The sequence below is a fragment of the Lampris incognitus genome, chromosome 5, assembly GCF_029633865.1.
Source record: "Lampris incognitus isolate fLamInc1 chromosome 5, fLamInc1.hap2, whole genome shotgun sequence".
Classification (NCBI taxonomy): domain Eukaryota; kingdom Metazoa; phylum Chordata; class Actinopteri; order Lampriformes; family Lampridae; genus Lampris; species Lampris incognitus.
In genome coordinates, this window is record NC_079215.1 from 13,564,149 (window position 1) to 13,579,143 (window position 14,995).

At 43.7% G+C, this 14,995-nt stretch overlaps 1 protein-coding gene across 1 annotated transcript; it reads left to right on the forward strand.

Moving 5' to 3' along the window:
- Window positions 1-9,381: 9,381 nt before the first annotated feature.
- On the forward strand, window positions 9,382-13,643 carry nr3c2 (nuclear receptor subfamily 3, group C, member 2). Its single transcript, XM_056279767.1, has 2 exons — window positions 9,382-9,800; window positions 11,813-13,643. Exon 2 carries the CDS (start codon window positions 11,832-11,834, stop codon window positions 13,641-13,643), a length of 1,812 nt encoding a protein of 603 aa, XP_056135742.1. The 5' UTR covers window positions 9,382-9,800; window positions 11,813-11,831.
- Window positions 13,644-14,995: the final 1,352 nt, after the last annotated feature.

A 14,995-nucleotide genomic window follows, 5' to 3' on the forward strand; every position in this document is an offset into this window, starting at 1 on the left:
ATCTAAATGCATATGATTTGCACATAATGAATAGTTGTGAAAGTCTTTGCTTTGGAGAGGGTTAAAGTGCATTCTGGCAACGCAGTGGAAAGCACTTGCAGTGCAACATTTCTAAGTCATGCACGGCGGAAATAGCTGGTCCTCTGTCATATAGACCACCTCACTGTTATCTACTTATTAAAAAGAAGAAGAAGAAGCTTTTCAAAGACTCTAGAACCATAGCTAACCTATATCAAGCATAATCAATGTGACATGCAGCTCATCAGTGCACAGACTTCTGGAAGGAGCCTGGCTACTTACTGCTGGAGGTTTTGCACTCCCCAAGTGTGTAATGATCGCAAGTCAAGCATTTGGGGACGCGATACCGACAAATTGATTTGACAGACACGCTTTTGTTTAACAAGTGTTAAAACTAGGTTCAGATACTTTACGTCTCATAAAGCCGTGTTATTTTTAGGGGCATGTGATCGGCTTTGATCTTCAAAAGGCTTCAAGGCGTAATTTAACTGGAATTGTTCATTTGGAAAACACAAAGAATAGTTGTTTTCCACAGAGATGCTTTTTAGCCGAATGAAGCTCTGTACCGGATTTTTTTTTTTACAGCTGCAAAATAGTAAAAAAAATAAAATAAAATCCTGTATTTCTTTTAAATTGACGCAGATGTGTTCTACCATTTCCCCAAATGCTGTACAGTTAATCTACTGTATGTGCAAAGAATTGCTTCCAGTTGTGTATTCATTTCAAACCATTTCACCTTTTTACCACCGTTTTTCAATAGTCTCCCAAGCATTCCTCCCGCCTCGGGCTCAGGTGAGTCAGTCATTACACTTAGAAACGTTGCGGGGCGCATTAGAACTCATGTGTAGGGGGCAGAAACAAAAATACAACAACAAGAAAGAATAAAAGAAAGACTGAAAAGAAAGAGATCGAGAAAAGGGAGAGCAGGGGAGAGACAACGCTTACGGGGATCGCCTATCAGTTTTATGAAGCGCTGTTTTGAGAAGGGTGGAAACACTTTCAAAGCTGTGTAAGAAACACAACAAACTGTAAATCCACCTTTGGCCATACATTTACCCCCCCCCACACACACACACACACACTCCCAAAAATGCATTGGCAGGTACAAAATTTCAACAGACTGGAGGTGGCTCTTTTAATCCTCTTCCCTCCTGCTGTCTAGTCTCCTCCGTCTACTGGAGTGTTACATCATAGTCAGAGTGACCCATTTAGCCTGGCTATATCTCTGGCTACAGCACTGCTGATGGTTTGTCTATTGCACTTCTCTACACAAGCCCCCTTCTTTTCTGCAAGCCAGCCCAAGTAAGCAGCACTTAAATACGCCGCCACTAAGGTGTGTGTGTGTGTGTGTGTGTGTGTGTGTGTGTGTGTGTGTGTGTGTGTGTGTGTGTGTGTGTGTGTGTGTGTGTGCGTGCAGGCGTGTGTGTGTGGTGTGTGTGTGCATTTGTGCTTGTGCTTTTTGTTTTTGCATGTTTTCACCATGATCTCAGTCAAGCAGATGTTCTGTCTCGAAACACTTGCAAGTTGTGCTAAATGCCCTTTGTTTAGAGCGAAATTAGTGACTAAATTATAGCCTACTGAGAAAAATAAGCATTTTTGCCGAACAATAGCAATCTGCATTTGGAGGAACATCTGTTATCCATCCCCTGTAATATCTCTGCAATGATTTTACCGCGTTAAACCGACCACCACCAAACCACCAAGTTTCAACAAACCCTCCTCCCGCCGCCACCCAGAACAAAACCCAACAAAACTCAGCAAGCCTCGGTAGTTTCGTTGTCATTGCCGTCTTTGATATGAAGAAGAGACAAAATGCCAATCTCGACATCGTCTAAACGGTAACAACACAAAGAAGTAGGAGTTAAAGAACAGTTTCTTTCATGCCATAACTACATAGTGGACTAGGAAAATGAACAGCGCCATTCGGCATAAACCAGTTCAAATGTGTTTTTCTAGTGTTCCAGCTATCAAAACAGTACAACCAAACTGTTGTATAACTACGGAACATTTGACAGAGTCTAATATCATCATCCTCTATACTGCTGCTGTCTCAGCCTCTTGATACTAAAGGATGGGTGGAACTAGTACAGGAAGTCGCCAGATTACGAACGAGTTCCGTTTTTGAGTCTGTTCGTAAGTCGAATTTGTAAGTAAATTGGAACAGTTAAGTACAGTTCACATCTAGTGTCAAATAGTCAAATGTTCGTCTTAGTGTGGTGATACACAAATGAGGGTAGATCCACCAGGGCTGCTGCTCCTTTAAGGCGGACATTCAGAGTGCTGACGTAGGCACTGCAGAGGGTTTCCGGGGTGAGCCATGTTTGCGGCAGCCTAGCCGTTAGCTGGTTGCCAGGAGAGATTGTGCTGTATCGGTGTAGTTTTGTGTGGCGAGTAAACGGAATTTACTCTCCTCATTCCTGCACTCCCACAATAGTATATATTTCACCTAAAACATCATAAATAGGCGGCACGGTGGTGCAGTGGTTAGCACGGTCGCCTCACAGCAAGAAGGTGCAAGAAGGTGTGTGTGTGTGTGTGTGTGTGCTGACCCTGTGTGATGGCCTGGGGCCGGCCTGTCCAGGGTGTGTCCCCGCCTGCCACCCAATGACTGCTGGGATAGGCTCCAGCATCCCCGCGACCCTGAGGGCAGAATAAGCGGTTCGGATAATGGATGGACATCATAAATATAATAAATGTAACTACAGTACGGTACTTATAATTGAGAGAGAATGTGTGTATAAATATAAAAAACATTAAAGAAACATTTCTTAAACTGTTTAGACAGAAAAGAAAAGCTAATTAAAGGTTAACTTACTCTCGCTCCAATTGAGGTCTTGCATACCGGAAGGAGCCTTAATTAACTTAATAGGAATATTACGCTGATTTGGATCCTCCAAGCAAATTACCAATAGCCTTTGCATTTCGATAAATAAACCACTGCATAATTGTCGTTTTCATTGGGCCAGAGCCTTTTACATACTCCATTACTCTCCCCTTGTTTGTTGGCACTTCACCTCTCTCTGAATGCTTTATTATTTCCACTTTGGTTTCGATCGTGATCGTTTTCCTTTTCTTCGATGCATCCCCATCACTTGCATCAGATTTCCGCTTTGCAGCCATGATTACGAGGGTAAACACGCGAAAAACAACGGCGTGGCGTTGTTCTCCATCGGGCCTACGAACCGCCTAAAACGCGGTGTTTTGAGCGCCGCGCAAAATAGTCCTTCCATTCGTTAGTACGAACCATTGTGTGTAACTCGATTTTCTAAAATAATAGGGTTTACGGAGCTCAGCTCGTAAGTACGGGCATTCCTAAGTCGCGAGTTCGTAACCCGGGGACTACCTGCACCAGTATGCATGAGAAATATTAATTCAAAATCTAATCGACACAGATTCATAAAAAAAAAACACAAAAAAACAAAACAAAAAAACAACACCAACAAAAAACAACAAAACAAAACAAAACAAAAACACCCCCCGCCCCACATTTAGTTGTAATTTTGTCCAAGTCAGGCTGCAGCCTGTACGTAACGTTCCCATTGAATGTTTTTCTGAGCAGGCCAAGTGTAAACATGTTATTTAACGTGTTCTCATTCACCAGTGCTTTTGGTGAATGCACAAATCCCAGGTGGTACACACAGAGTACAATGAGGGACCCTCTATAGGGAAAGGGGACAATGCATATCATTAAGCATTTAGACTGAACATTTTTTTTTGTTTATTTTTGTTGCTATGCGTCACTATCCACCTCCGTGATACTGACCTCATGAAAGCAAACAATACATATAGAGGTGTCACATAATGATGTGAGGCACGCTATAAAGAAAGACTCTGGAGAGCACGGCATTCATTTTCCATCAGCGGTTTGAATTCAGAATTTGGAAAAACCTGTTTGATTATCAATCTCTGTCTCTATGGGGAAAATAAATAAATGTACCTTTACTTAAAATGTTACTAATGATATAGGTATGATGGATATGACTACAATATCTACAGTAATCATACATTTGATGGAATGTCCCATATATTACTCCATATATGAGAAGTGGTTTGTGGAGGGCTCCCTGATTATACTTTCAGCCAACCTTAGTTTCACCTAATACTCTCTCCTTCTCCTGTCCAGTATGATATAATGATTGGTTTTGCAGAATCAAAATAACATCACAACAAATAAATGGGTTGATTGTTAAGTGGTTAGGTTGGATGATGTTGCAGTCAATTGGCTGATTGTGAATAGTTAAGCCTAGGTTTGGTCTGAGAGAATTTGAACAGAAAGCGATGCATGAACGGATAAAAATATGCAATTGGGGGGGAAAAAACCCCACCGAAACAAACAAATGAATACACAACAATGAATCAAACTAAATATCCAATACTATTTGCTCTTGCTGTTGTATAACCTAAGGGCCATTTTGCTCAGTCTGCACTCACTAAACAGGGACCGTGGCTACCTAGTTCAGATGTCAAAACACAGCAGTCGCCATAGCAACCCTGGTAAAACACCAATCACACAGATTTCCAGGTTTGACCTTCATGGCCAAGAGTCTTACCGTTCATCTGCTAGGTTATTCAGTTTGTGCATTGTATATGTCAGCACATGATAAACATACTGCCGTGGACACGGAGTATAAGGCCAGGTTGCTCATCCAATATGGTCTTGGCAAAGCCAACAGAACTCAATTTCCAGTAAATTGTTTGTCATGTCAAATGAGCAGAACCCATCATTAGGGATGGCGAGTGTGCATTTGTTCGTGGGTGTGCTTTCCCCTCAGAAGAGATGCTGTTCATATAAATAGGCTGATGAAGCCTGTATCAATGGCTCTGGTGATATTACATATTGATTTATGGATATGAAATAGACTGTATACAGTATGCCTGTTCAACAACAAAGCATCCCTTTATGTCTCAATTTACTATCTTATTGGGCTTTTAAATGACAAAAAGTCCAAAGTTTGAAAATAAGTTCAGCCGTGGAGGTGTTCAGCGACTAAGATTTTCTTACTTTGCGTGATATATTTCTGACAGTGTTTTACAGATGACATAAAACACTAGCCACTTAAGTCGGAACAGGTTGTTAAAATGGAACATGATGCAGTTGAGAGAGGGTGATGATGGCAGAGGACCTTTAGCCCTGATTTACAACTAACACTGTAATTACCAGACATGATGGTGACTGGGTCTTCTGTTGCATCGAGGAGTATTCCGTTTCAGAGTTAATATGCTCCAATTCACCTTTCCTCATGAGGCATAACCTGTCACTCTCTGTCGTGTCAGGTGCCCTGTGCTTCTGGAGCTGTCTGTTGTGTGTCCAAACTGGAAAGGATGAATAGCTCCAATCATAGCATTCACTTCTCCAAAAAAATATTTCCTCATTCTCTGACTCTAAAACTGGCTATTTATAGTGCCAACGTATGAGGACTAGGGTCAGGCAGATATGATTAGTGTTGATTTGACTAAAAGATTTTTGTCCTTGAAAGCGTGGTACAACTCAATAGTCTACATTCACTTTCAACCACCGAGGGAACCAATTTTTACTGAATTCATTTCAGCCAAGCTCTGCTTGACTGTATGTCTATAAACTCCCCTGGCGTCATTGTTGTTAAAAAATAACCTTTGAGCAAACACAATTATAAATGCTCATGATGTAAGTTTCAATTTTTCAATAACACCCATATTACACTCATTTTTTTGGATAGACAAATGGGGCTGCATGCATGAACAGGTAAAGTTATGACTATCTACGCAGAGGGAGTGCATTTCTGCTTTTTTAAGCAGGTTACCATCATGGAGGATTAACAAGCAGAACAGCAAGGTTTGGTTGGTTTTGACTAACTGAGATGATGATGCAGCTCATTTAGACTAGATTGGTGAACTCAGGCTTTAATGTCCATGTACAACAAGACTTGAATGAAACTCGTCCGAATGAACACTCCAGAAATTATTTTTCTTATCGTGAGTTTTTGTTTGTTACGACATTATGAAGAAGAGCGCTTTCTTTCATCACATCACAAAGATACTTTATCCAATATAACAGTGGGCTGCTTACACTTAGCAAAGTAAGACCAGTTTATCTGTGGTAGTTTTTAGACAGCGTTGACTTACATCTCTACAACCATTTCATCCAAGGGTTACTGAACTTAAAACAATATTTTTCAAATAATAGAACATTTTTGCTTTTGGCACACATACCACGTGTTCATGAACAATAAGCCACCAATTTGGATGCAATCACATAAAAAGTTCCCTGAGTAAGAAAGAATAGCAAAGAAAATAAAACAAAGAAATTCAGGCCCCATTACTCATGTTGGAGTCTGCAGTGGCCCCATGTCAGGTACAAACTACACCAAAATGCAAGAACGCCTTCTATCTGTGCAGCATCTGTGACATTGCTTTGTCTTTGCACGTGTGTGTGTGTGTGTGTGTGCGTGTGCGTGTGTGCGTGTGTGTGTGTGTGTTAATCAGCGGCGGCTGGTAACTCAAAAAATTGGAGAGGACATGAGGAAAAGCAACCCATGGCGTCATGTTATTTTAGCTACTTATCTCTACTTTCTTATGGTCAATGAAACATTAAACAGTAAAACAAATGGCTTACAAGATTTCTTAAAAACAACATAATTAATTTCATTTGTATTTATATATTTATATTTTATTCTTATACTACTTTGTATTTTATATTTTATTCTTACATTACTTAAATTTATTTTCATTCACAAAACCCATGAAAATCTGTAATTATTAAAAACAAAAGCAAAAATGAAGTGTGTTGTGAATTTTGCCTGTAGGAGGGTTTCCACTCACTTTACGTGTTGGGGAGATTATCTTCATAGCTGCTGTGAGGCCCTTTTGTTGCACCCAGTCTTCCAAGAGCGAGAGAGAAGTAAAGGCTGGCTGTCCTCTTCGGGCTCTTGTAAGGTCGGAAGAAGTCTAGTCAGTAAAATATCAACACAAATGCAGCTTTGGCAGTTTGACCGTGATTAACAAAAGCACGGGGGGAAGAACTACACTGAGGTATGAATACTCCCCTTTTCTTCCGATCTTGCAAGGTCACCGGGCAGAGGGGCTGTTGTCACCGCTCGGTAAAAGAAAGGGGGAAACGGGGAAACGTAAATCTGGAGGAAAAAAAAAGAGGACATTCAGACTCTGTTGAAAAGGCCAACATAAAACGTAGCGTTGTGTTCGAAAGTAGTTCACAGTTTGTCCGTTATTATTTATTTTCTAATATACTGCTGTACGAATCTAGCTACCGCTTTACCGCCGGTTCGTCACAGTCACGCTCACGTACGACCCAAGATGAAATTCGGGAATTATCATTGGCCCAACGCGATGTCAATGTAGTATTCCGGTTGTTGATTGGTTACGCGTTTTGGCCAATAATAGATGACACAAGACAAGATTCTCCCCACGATATTGTCGATAACGCCCCTCCCTCAAATCGCTGATTGGGTATTCGCCAGCGCAGTCCGTTCCGCTGATTGGTTCACCGGGGTTCGCGCTCCCTTACTACCATGACTCACAGGCCGCTGGGGGTAACGGTTTATAACGGACATTAAGGGAGTCTTGGGGAGGTCAGACTTCCGCACAGTCATTTTCAGTTGGGTGCAGTTGGTGTTTTGACACGGGGAGACGACTTTTGTGACCTCGGGGTTTGAAATAGTATTATTGTCAGTATTTTAGTCTGTCAAATGTACGTGTATTCATTTTTTCTCGGAAGTGTATTTTCCTCTGAAACGTTAGGGAGGGTGGTCCTCCCTTTCCCCAGTGGACGAGCCTCCTCCTTGTGTGTGTGTGTATGCGTGAGTTAAAGTGTTCACGCACACACACACACGCACAAGTGAAGTTGACTTGACTTGACAAAAGTTGCCTCCGTTATGAAAACATAGCCTTGAAACACACACTTTTAACACTGTTTCTGCAATCTGTGATACCAATGTTGTTTTATTTTATATTCTGTGGCAGACTGAAGTTAATTTGCCACTTGATGATTTAGAACAGGAAACCTTGAATGTCAGTGATTATTTAGGATTATCGGAGCAGCTGTTTACATTCTGTCGTGGCAGCAATAAGAGAAGCTGAGCAGTATGTCGAGCAAAAATGCCAGCGACACGTTTGAGTTTCAGGCCCTGTCCAGGTTGTCTCCCCGCCCTCTGCCCGATACCAGCTGGGATAAGCTCAAACCTCCCATGACCCTGAATTGGATTAAACGACTTGCATAGTGGACGAAAGAGGGGACATGGGTACATAACTGTTTAAACACTATTTCAGTGTGAACAGAGCCAGACATCCGAATGAAAGTTGAAGGAAATAAAGCATGCTCAACAATAGGACAAGGTGGGACAAGTGGGAAAGGGGGGGGGTTGACCCGGGGGGGGGTGACCCACTCTCGAGATTTTGATTGTCAGGAGGACGGCTACAGAAATGTAGCACCACCTAGTGGAGGCAGTCTTTACAATACCATTGTATTAAATTAACCATAAAACTTGGAAAACACACACTCCGCTTCTCGTCTCCGACAGTTGCGACCCCACATCGACTCTGAGCTTCAGCATCAACGCTGCTGATGTTCGCGTGGCGTCTCCCGAATCAAAACGTAACCGATCTCGGTCCTGCTGCGGAACGCGCGTTTGCTCCAAATCACATTGGTGGCAAAATACGTGTTGTAAAGTTAAGAGACGACAACTGGGTACTGCAATGTATCAGCAGGCCGCTCTCTCTCTCTCTCTGTCTCTCTCTGTCTCTCTGTCTCTCTGTCTCTCTCTCTCTCTCTCTCTCTGTCTCTCTGTCTCTCTCTCTTTTTCCCTCTCTCTCTCTGGCTTGACAAATCGAAGAAGGGAGCGACGGGACTTCTGTACCACTATAAAGGCAAATTGCCCTATCTATCTATCTATCTATCTATCTATCTATCTATCTATCTATCTATCTATCTATCTATCTATCTATCCATCTATCTATCCGTCTATCCATCCATCCATCTATCTATCTATCTATCTATCTATCTATCTATCTATCTATCTATCTATCTATCTATCGCACACAACCATTCGGATATGCACACAATACCAAATATTTACACAGGACAAAGTTAGAATTCGTGCCACCGACGTGCGTTGTCAAGTTGGGCAGTGTTGTTCTTCCATTCGAGTGTGCCCCAACGTGGGCAAAGTTGTGCTGCGTTGCAACGCGCAAAGATAAAAAAAAAAATTCCCGTCATACAACCTACCTGCGCTCAGTTGCCCCCCCTCCTCCTCCTCCACCTCCTCCTCCGCCTCTCCCCTCCCGCCGCCACCTTCGGAGTTTTCGTTGCACTCGTTGCAGTAGGAGGGTCCATGTGCACAGAATGACGTCGCACTGACTGCAAGTCCGACCGAGTCCTCCGTTGTTTTTATTAGTCTCGTATCGGAGGGCGAGAATTACCGATCTGCACAAACGGTGGCCGCGGTTCTCGGACTCAGCCCGTTTTCCCCACCGCTGTCGTCCGACCCGTCGCCGCCCGCGCCTGCTGTCAAAACGGCGCTTTGGCTTGTTTGGGGATTACGAGCGGCGGACCACATACAGTAAGGCTACGCAGTTAGGACTTGTGTGCGCTCAGCTGTCAAACTGAAACTAGTGGATATACTGGACCCAACACACGCTGGACATATTTCCAGTGAGGATATTGTCGACAAGCCGTACTTATTGAGTGGCTTTCATGTCTTTCCCCCCCCCTCTCCTCTCCTCCCCTCCCCTGGATTATTGCTGCCCAGCAACCCAGCAGCCACCTGACAACTCTGAATGTCGTAATTAAGGTAAGGGCAAGGGAGCGGTAGCGTCGCGTGTTCGACTTGCCGGCGAGTCCCGCTGTGACAGCGGGCACAACAAAACAAGAGAAAAAGCGAACAAACTTCGCGTCAAAAGTAAATTGCCGGGCCTAAACCGCGTCTCTCACCTCCCCCCTCGCCCGTTTATTATGAAAGCACGCCGATTTAAACAGCGACGTCTTTCCACCCTCCTGACTTGTTCACAGTTAGAATGAAGTTGACTTGATTTTCGCGTCAGCCGCAACGGCGGTAGCGCCCGCCGTTACCGCCGACCTGTAGTGATTCGTGTGTTGGCGCCCGCTTTACGGCCAACTTCCTTAGGACCTTTTTATCCATCACCCTTTGGAAATCACATCTGGGCCGGGTTGCTATTTCACTTCCCGGCGGCTGTAATAGGCGGTTTTTTGGTCATCGCACTGAAGAAACGTTAACTAGCGGCGACAGACGGGCAATCGTCCCCCCCCCCCAAACAAGCCTGTCAACATCACCGAGGCTGCGCATCCGCAAATTGTGCAGAAATATTCAAAGCAAGAGTTGCACGCCAGGCAAGCGTCACAACAAACACTTTCACGGGCTGAACACTTAAGTCGGGTCGCGAATGATGACATATCCAGGTGTTAGCCTATCCCCTTTTCATCTGTTTTTTTTATAGGCTTGTGAAAGAAAGAAAAAAAAGAGAGAGAGAAAAAAAAGGTGCATGGATTATAGGCTGCGCGCGGTGGCACGGGAAGCCCGAATAACTTGTTCGGGCTACTCTGTAGCCGTCCACCATTCAAAGAGCGTATCTTGCCCTGGCGCATTTAAACCAGGCGTACGTACGCTGTCAAACAAAGTGGTGCGACGCCTCGCCGTCACGATATGGTTGGTTAAGTGGGGGGGGGGGCAGAAAGAAGAAAGGGAGGGGGAACCCAGTCGCTTTTTGCAAGCGGCACGGTTGCTAAAAGCGACATTTCAATTTGTGTCGCAGCTATCTAGTTGCTGCAAAAGTAATAACTATTGAGTGACAGTACTCGGACCAATCCATGAATGGCTTGACGAAGTTAGTGGCGGCATTCTGTCCGTCTGCCGTCCAATAGAGGCGCACGAGAGTTGGATATCCAAACAAAAGTCACAGCTACGTCACGCAGACGTTGTTAACCCTTACCATGCGTGTCCTTCTGCCTTATCCGTCATCCGACTGTATGTAGTGCATCTGCCCAGAAAAGTGACATGCCATAAGTGTCAAATTCTGTTTGTGTAAAAATCAGCTCAGTTATCTGTGTGCCCTCTTGAAAGGACGGCCATGTGTGTTAATTGCTCATTTAAATAGTTATAATGTAATATGATACAATAATATCACAATATATTATGTATACTACATTAATGCTATGTGTGAAGTTTATTGTTGATATTTACTTACTTATTTAGCCCAAGCTTTATAATGTCCATACAAGACCCCCCCCACTCAAATCCATAGCCCTTATCTATCTATCTATCTATCTATCTATCTATCTATCTATCTATCTATCTATCTATCTATCTATCTATCTATCTATCTATCTATCTATTTATTTTCCATGGTAGCTTTACTGGATTTGGCACACGTCTTAAATTAAAAGACAGGCCCAATTCTGATATCGGTTAATCTATGTGAGTATACATATAGATTAACAGATATCAGAGTATACATATACTATGTGAATATACATATAGATTAACAGATATCAGCATCATGTGACCAAGCAGTTACACACCTGATCCCACTAATCAACCAGTAGCGTCTTTGCTGAGGAACTTGATTAAGAGACACAGGTGTGTACTTGCTTGGTTGGAACAAAAACCTTCACCCACACTGGGCACTGGCCCTTTTTTGATACGATTGCCTAGCCCTGGTAGGCCAACCAGACAGCAAAGTGATAGCTATTACGGATGTAAAGGTAGCTCCTGGCTAGTGCATGAACTAGATGTTAATTTTATAACATTTAACGATCTTCTCTTTCCCCTTTTCTTTTATCTGCCAGGTGAATCAATGATCCAGCAATGGAGACCAAAAGATACCAAAGTTTCTTTGATGGAAATGATACGGAGAACAGATGGTCTCAGGTCCCAAGCACCATGGAGTATTGCTGCAGTACAGAGGAATCCAGCCTGGCTGGCAATGATATCCTGATGGACATAGTCAAGGTCAGCTGCCCTGCTGGAAGCCCAGCAGCTGACTTCAAAGACAACAACGCAAAGAAGCAGGAGCAGCACATGCTTCGAATAAGCCAGAACCAGCCTTTTGTTCGCCCTCTGTTTAACAACTCTCTCCATGGTCGCAAGCAGGAAATGGACTCTAAGGAGCTTTCCAAGACAGTTGCTGAGTCCATGGGCCTGTATATGAATGCTGCCAGGGATGCAGACTTTGGCTTTAGCCAGCATGGAGGCAGTTCTAGCCCTGGAAAGATGTACCCACTGTGTGGACGGCCACTTGAGGACAAACAGTGTGTGTCCACAAAGAACCCCAAGTTGAAGTCATTGGGATTTCAGCAGCCCGCCACCATTCCCAGAGAGCGCACTCCTGGAACCCCGGTTAGCTCAGCGTCTATTCTGGCCTCATCTCTTTCCTGCAGCCCTCAGACCTCCAGTTCTATCTCTAGCCCTGGGGGCAGCAACAATATAGTCTCATCCACCACCAGTCCCACCACATGCTTTGGGCCAGTTTGTTCGTCCATCAACAGCCCTGCCAATCAGACTTCCTCTGACCCGCCTCTTGCCCATATCCAACGCAGGAATTCAGCCACATGTAGCCCCGTGGAGTCCAGCACAGTTGGCTCGCCGCCCCTCACCAGCCCACTCAACATTATTAGGTCCCCCATGTCTAGCCCCCAGAGTATGAGCAGTGTAAAATCACCACCCTCCTGCAACACCACGTGTAACATTAGGTCATCTGTCTCGAGCCCTGCAGGTGGCAATAGCAACAACACCACCAACAACTGCAACACACTGAGGCCCTCCATTTCCAGTCCGTCCGCAGAAGGTGTAATGGCTGTCAGCAGCCCACAGAACCCCACATCTGCTGGTTTTCCAGTGCCCAGTCCTGCCAGTGGAATGGGTATGGTACAGAATGACAACAACAGCCCGAAGGCAACAGGTCTGACTCGAGACCAGGACTTTGAGAACTTTGATTTTCCTAAAGTAGAGATGGTGGACGGGGAAGTGTTTAATGTGGGGTTGGACCAGATGGGGATGGTCAAATACATTAAGAATGAGCCTGGAACTGACATCCGGAGCATGTGTCTAGGCAACTCCAAATGTAATGTGAGTAGCACGCCCTTTATTGCACAAATAAAGAGTGAGCCAAACAAAGATGAGGGATGCATGAATCAGCAGCCCTATGGTGAACAACCACCATCTCTAGGTTTCTTCCCTGCATCTGAGACTACCTATTTATCCCTGAGGAATAACATTGATGAATACAGTCTCTCTGGCATCTTAGGACCCCCTATTTCCTCCATGAATGGTAACTATGAGCCTGATGTGTTCTCCAACAATATCTTGTCCAAAGGGGTTAAGCAAGAGTCCAACGATGGCAGCTATTACCAAGAGAATAACAGCATGTCAACATCAGCTATTGTTGGAGTTAATTCCGGTGGACACTCGTTTCATTATCAGATTGGAGCACAAGGAACGATGTCTTTCACACGGCATGATGTTAGGGACCAGTCCAATCCTTTGTTGAATCTAATTTCACCTGTAGCAGCATTAATGGAGTCGTGGAAATCTCGGCCAGGCATGTCACAGGGGTCAATGTTGGCCAGAGGGGAAGGCTACCCAGGCCAGGGCTGCATCACAGACAGCATGTCAAGGTAAGAAGCCTGAATATCACTTGTGTGTTTAATGTGCATGTGAGTCAAAGGTTTGGTTAAGCAAACTGAGGTTTGCTCACTTGTGATGAAAGTTGTTGGTTAACCTCATATAAGGGAATCGTTTTCTTATTTCATTCCTGAATAATCAGGGTTTTGTGTAAATATATTTCAGAGGGTTTCTCCAGAGTACTGAATAGATGAATCAGGCTCCCAGTGCACAGGGGACTTGGGGTGTTTGCTTGAGGAAATGCAAATACCGTAACAGCAGCAGCAGGGCTTGGGACAGGCAGCGGGATGCTGGCTAGGGGGAACAGGAACTAAAGGACATTGCAACAGTGCTGGAGTCCCATGCAATCACAACACCGTCTTTACTGACACCACTCTTGTGTTTTACTGTAACACACGGAGGCAAAGTTTCCCTCTTATCATGGGACTGTGTAAGCACAACAACGAAATTTATCTGTTATCGGGAGGTCCAGCTAGGACCTTGTGTAATGCAAATATCTGTTTTTATGGGCCCAGGGCCATTAAAGGGTAGCATCATAAATTATGAATGATTGATCACATGCTTTTGTCACTAAACTGATGAAATAAACAGCTGCTTTTCTGAGAGTGGGCGCTCGTACGAAAATAAATGGACCAAAAAAAACAAACAAACAAAAAAATCTATAATAGCTGCCAATCTGGCAAACCTGGCATGGCCGTATCTGACATTTGACATAGCTGTTATGCTTCCAGCAGTGTGTCCTTGTTGCAATCCAAACCTAAAGGCACCAGATTACCATAAGCACGATAAATAAAAGTAAATATCACGGTCATAAACAAGACCATGAAAACACAGTTGTTGAAATGTAAGAATGTGAACCGGTTATATAATCTATCCTCTTCGCGGTGCAGCTCCCCTTCCACAGTAAATCAAAAGATAATGTCGGTGCACTTTATCTGCGGAGTTTGGGGGTGTGATGTGACTTCTTTGTTTTTTAAACGTCATTGTTCGTCTGTCGAGAGTGTTTAGAAAATGCACAGTCATCATTTTCACTATCGTTTTATACATGGTTGATTATGAAATCAGTTTATATGAGCTCATTTATTGAAGGACACACAAAATGAGCTATGAAATGCATCCTGCGTCCGGGTCATGACTTATAAACTTTGATAAGAGTTATGCTTGCATGTTTGATATAAGAGAAAATAGGGTAATATTTGAGTATTTGCCCAGATATGTGTTATCTTATTGCATATTCAACCTACAGTGATGCAACCATTTTAAACCAGCAAGTTGACTGAGCTGTAAATGTTTGGTGACGTTGCACAGAGCTTCAGTTTGAAAGTGTGTGATGGTGAAATCACCCAAAT

Excerpts from the sequence above, each read along its gene's own strand:
- nr3c2 (XM_056279767.1), top strand. The coding sequence starts at position 11,832 with ATGGAGACCAAAAGATACCAAAGTTTCTTTGATGGAAATGATACGGAG.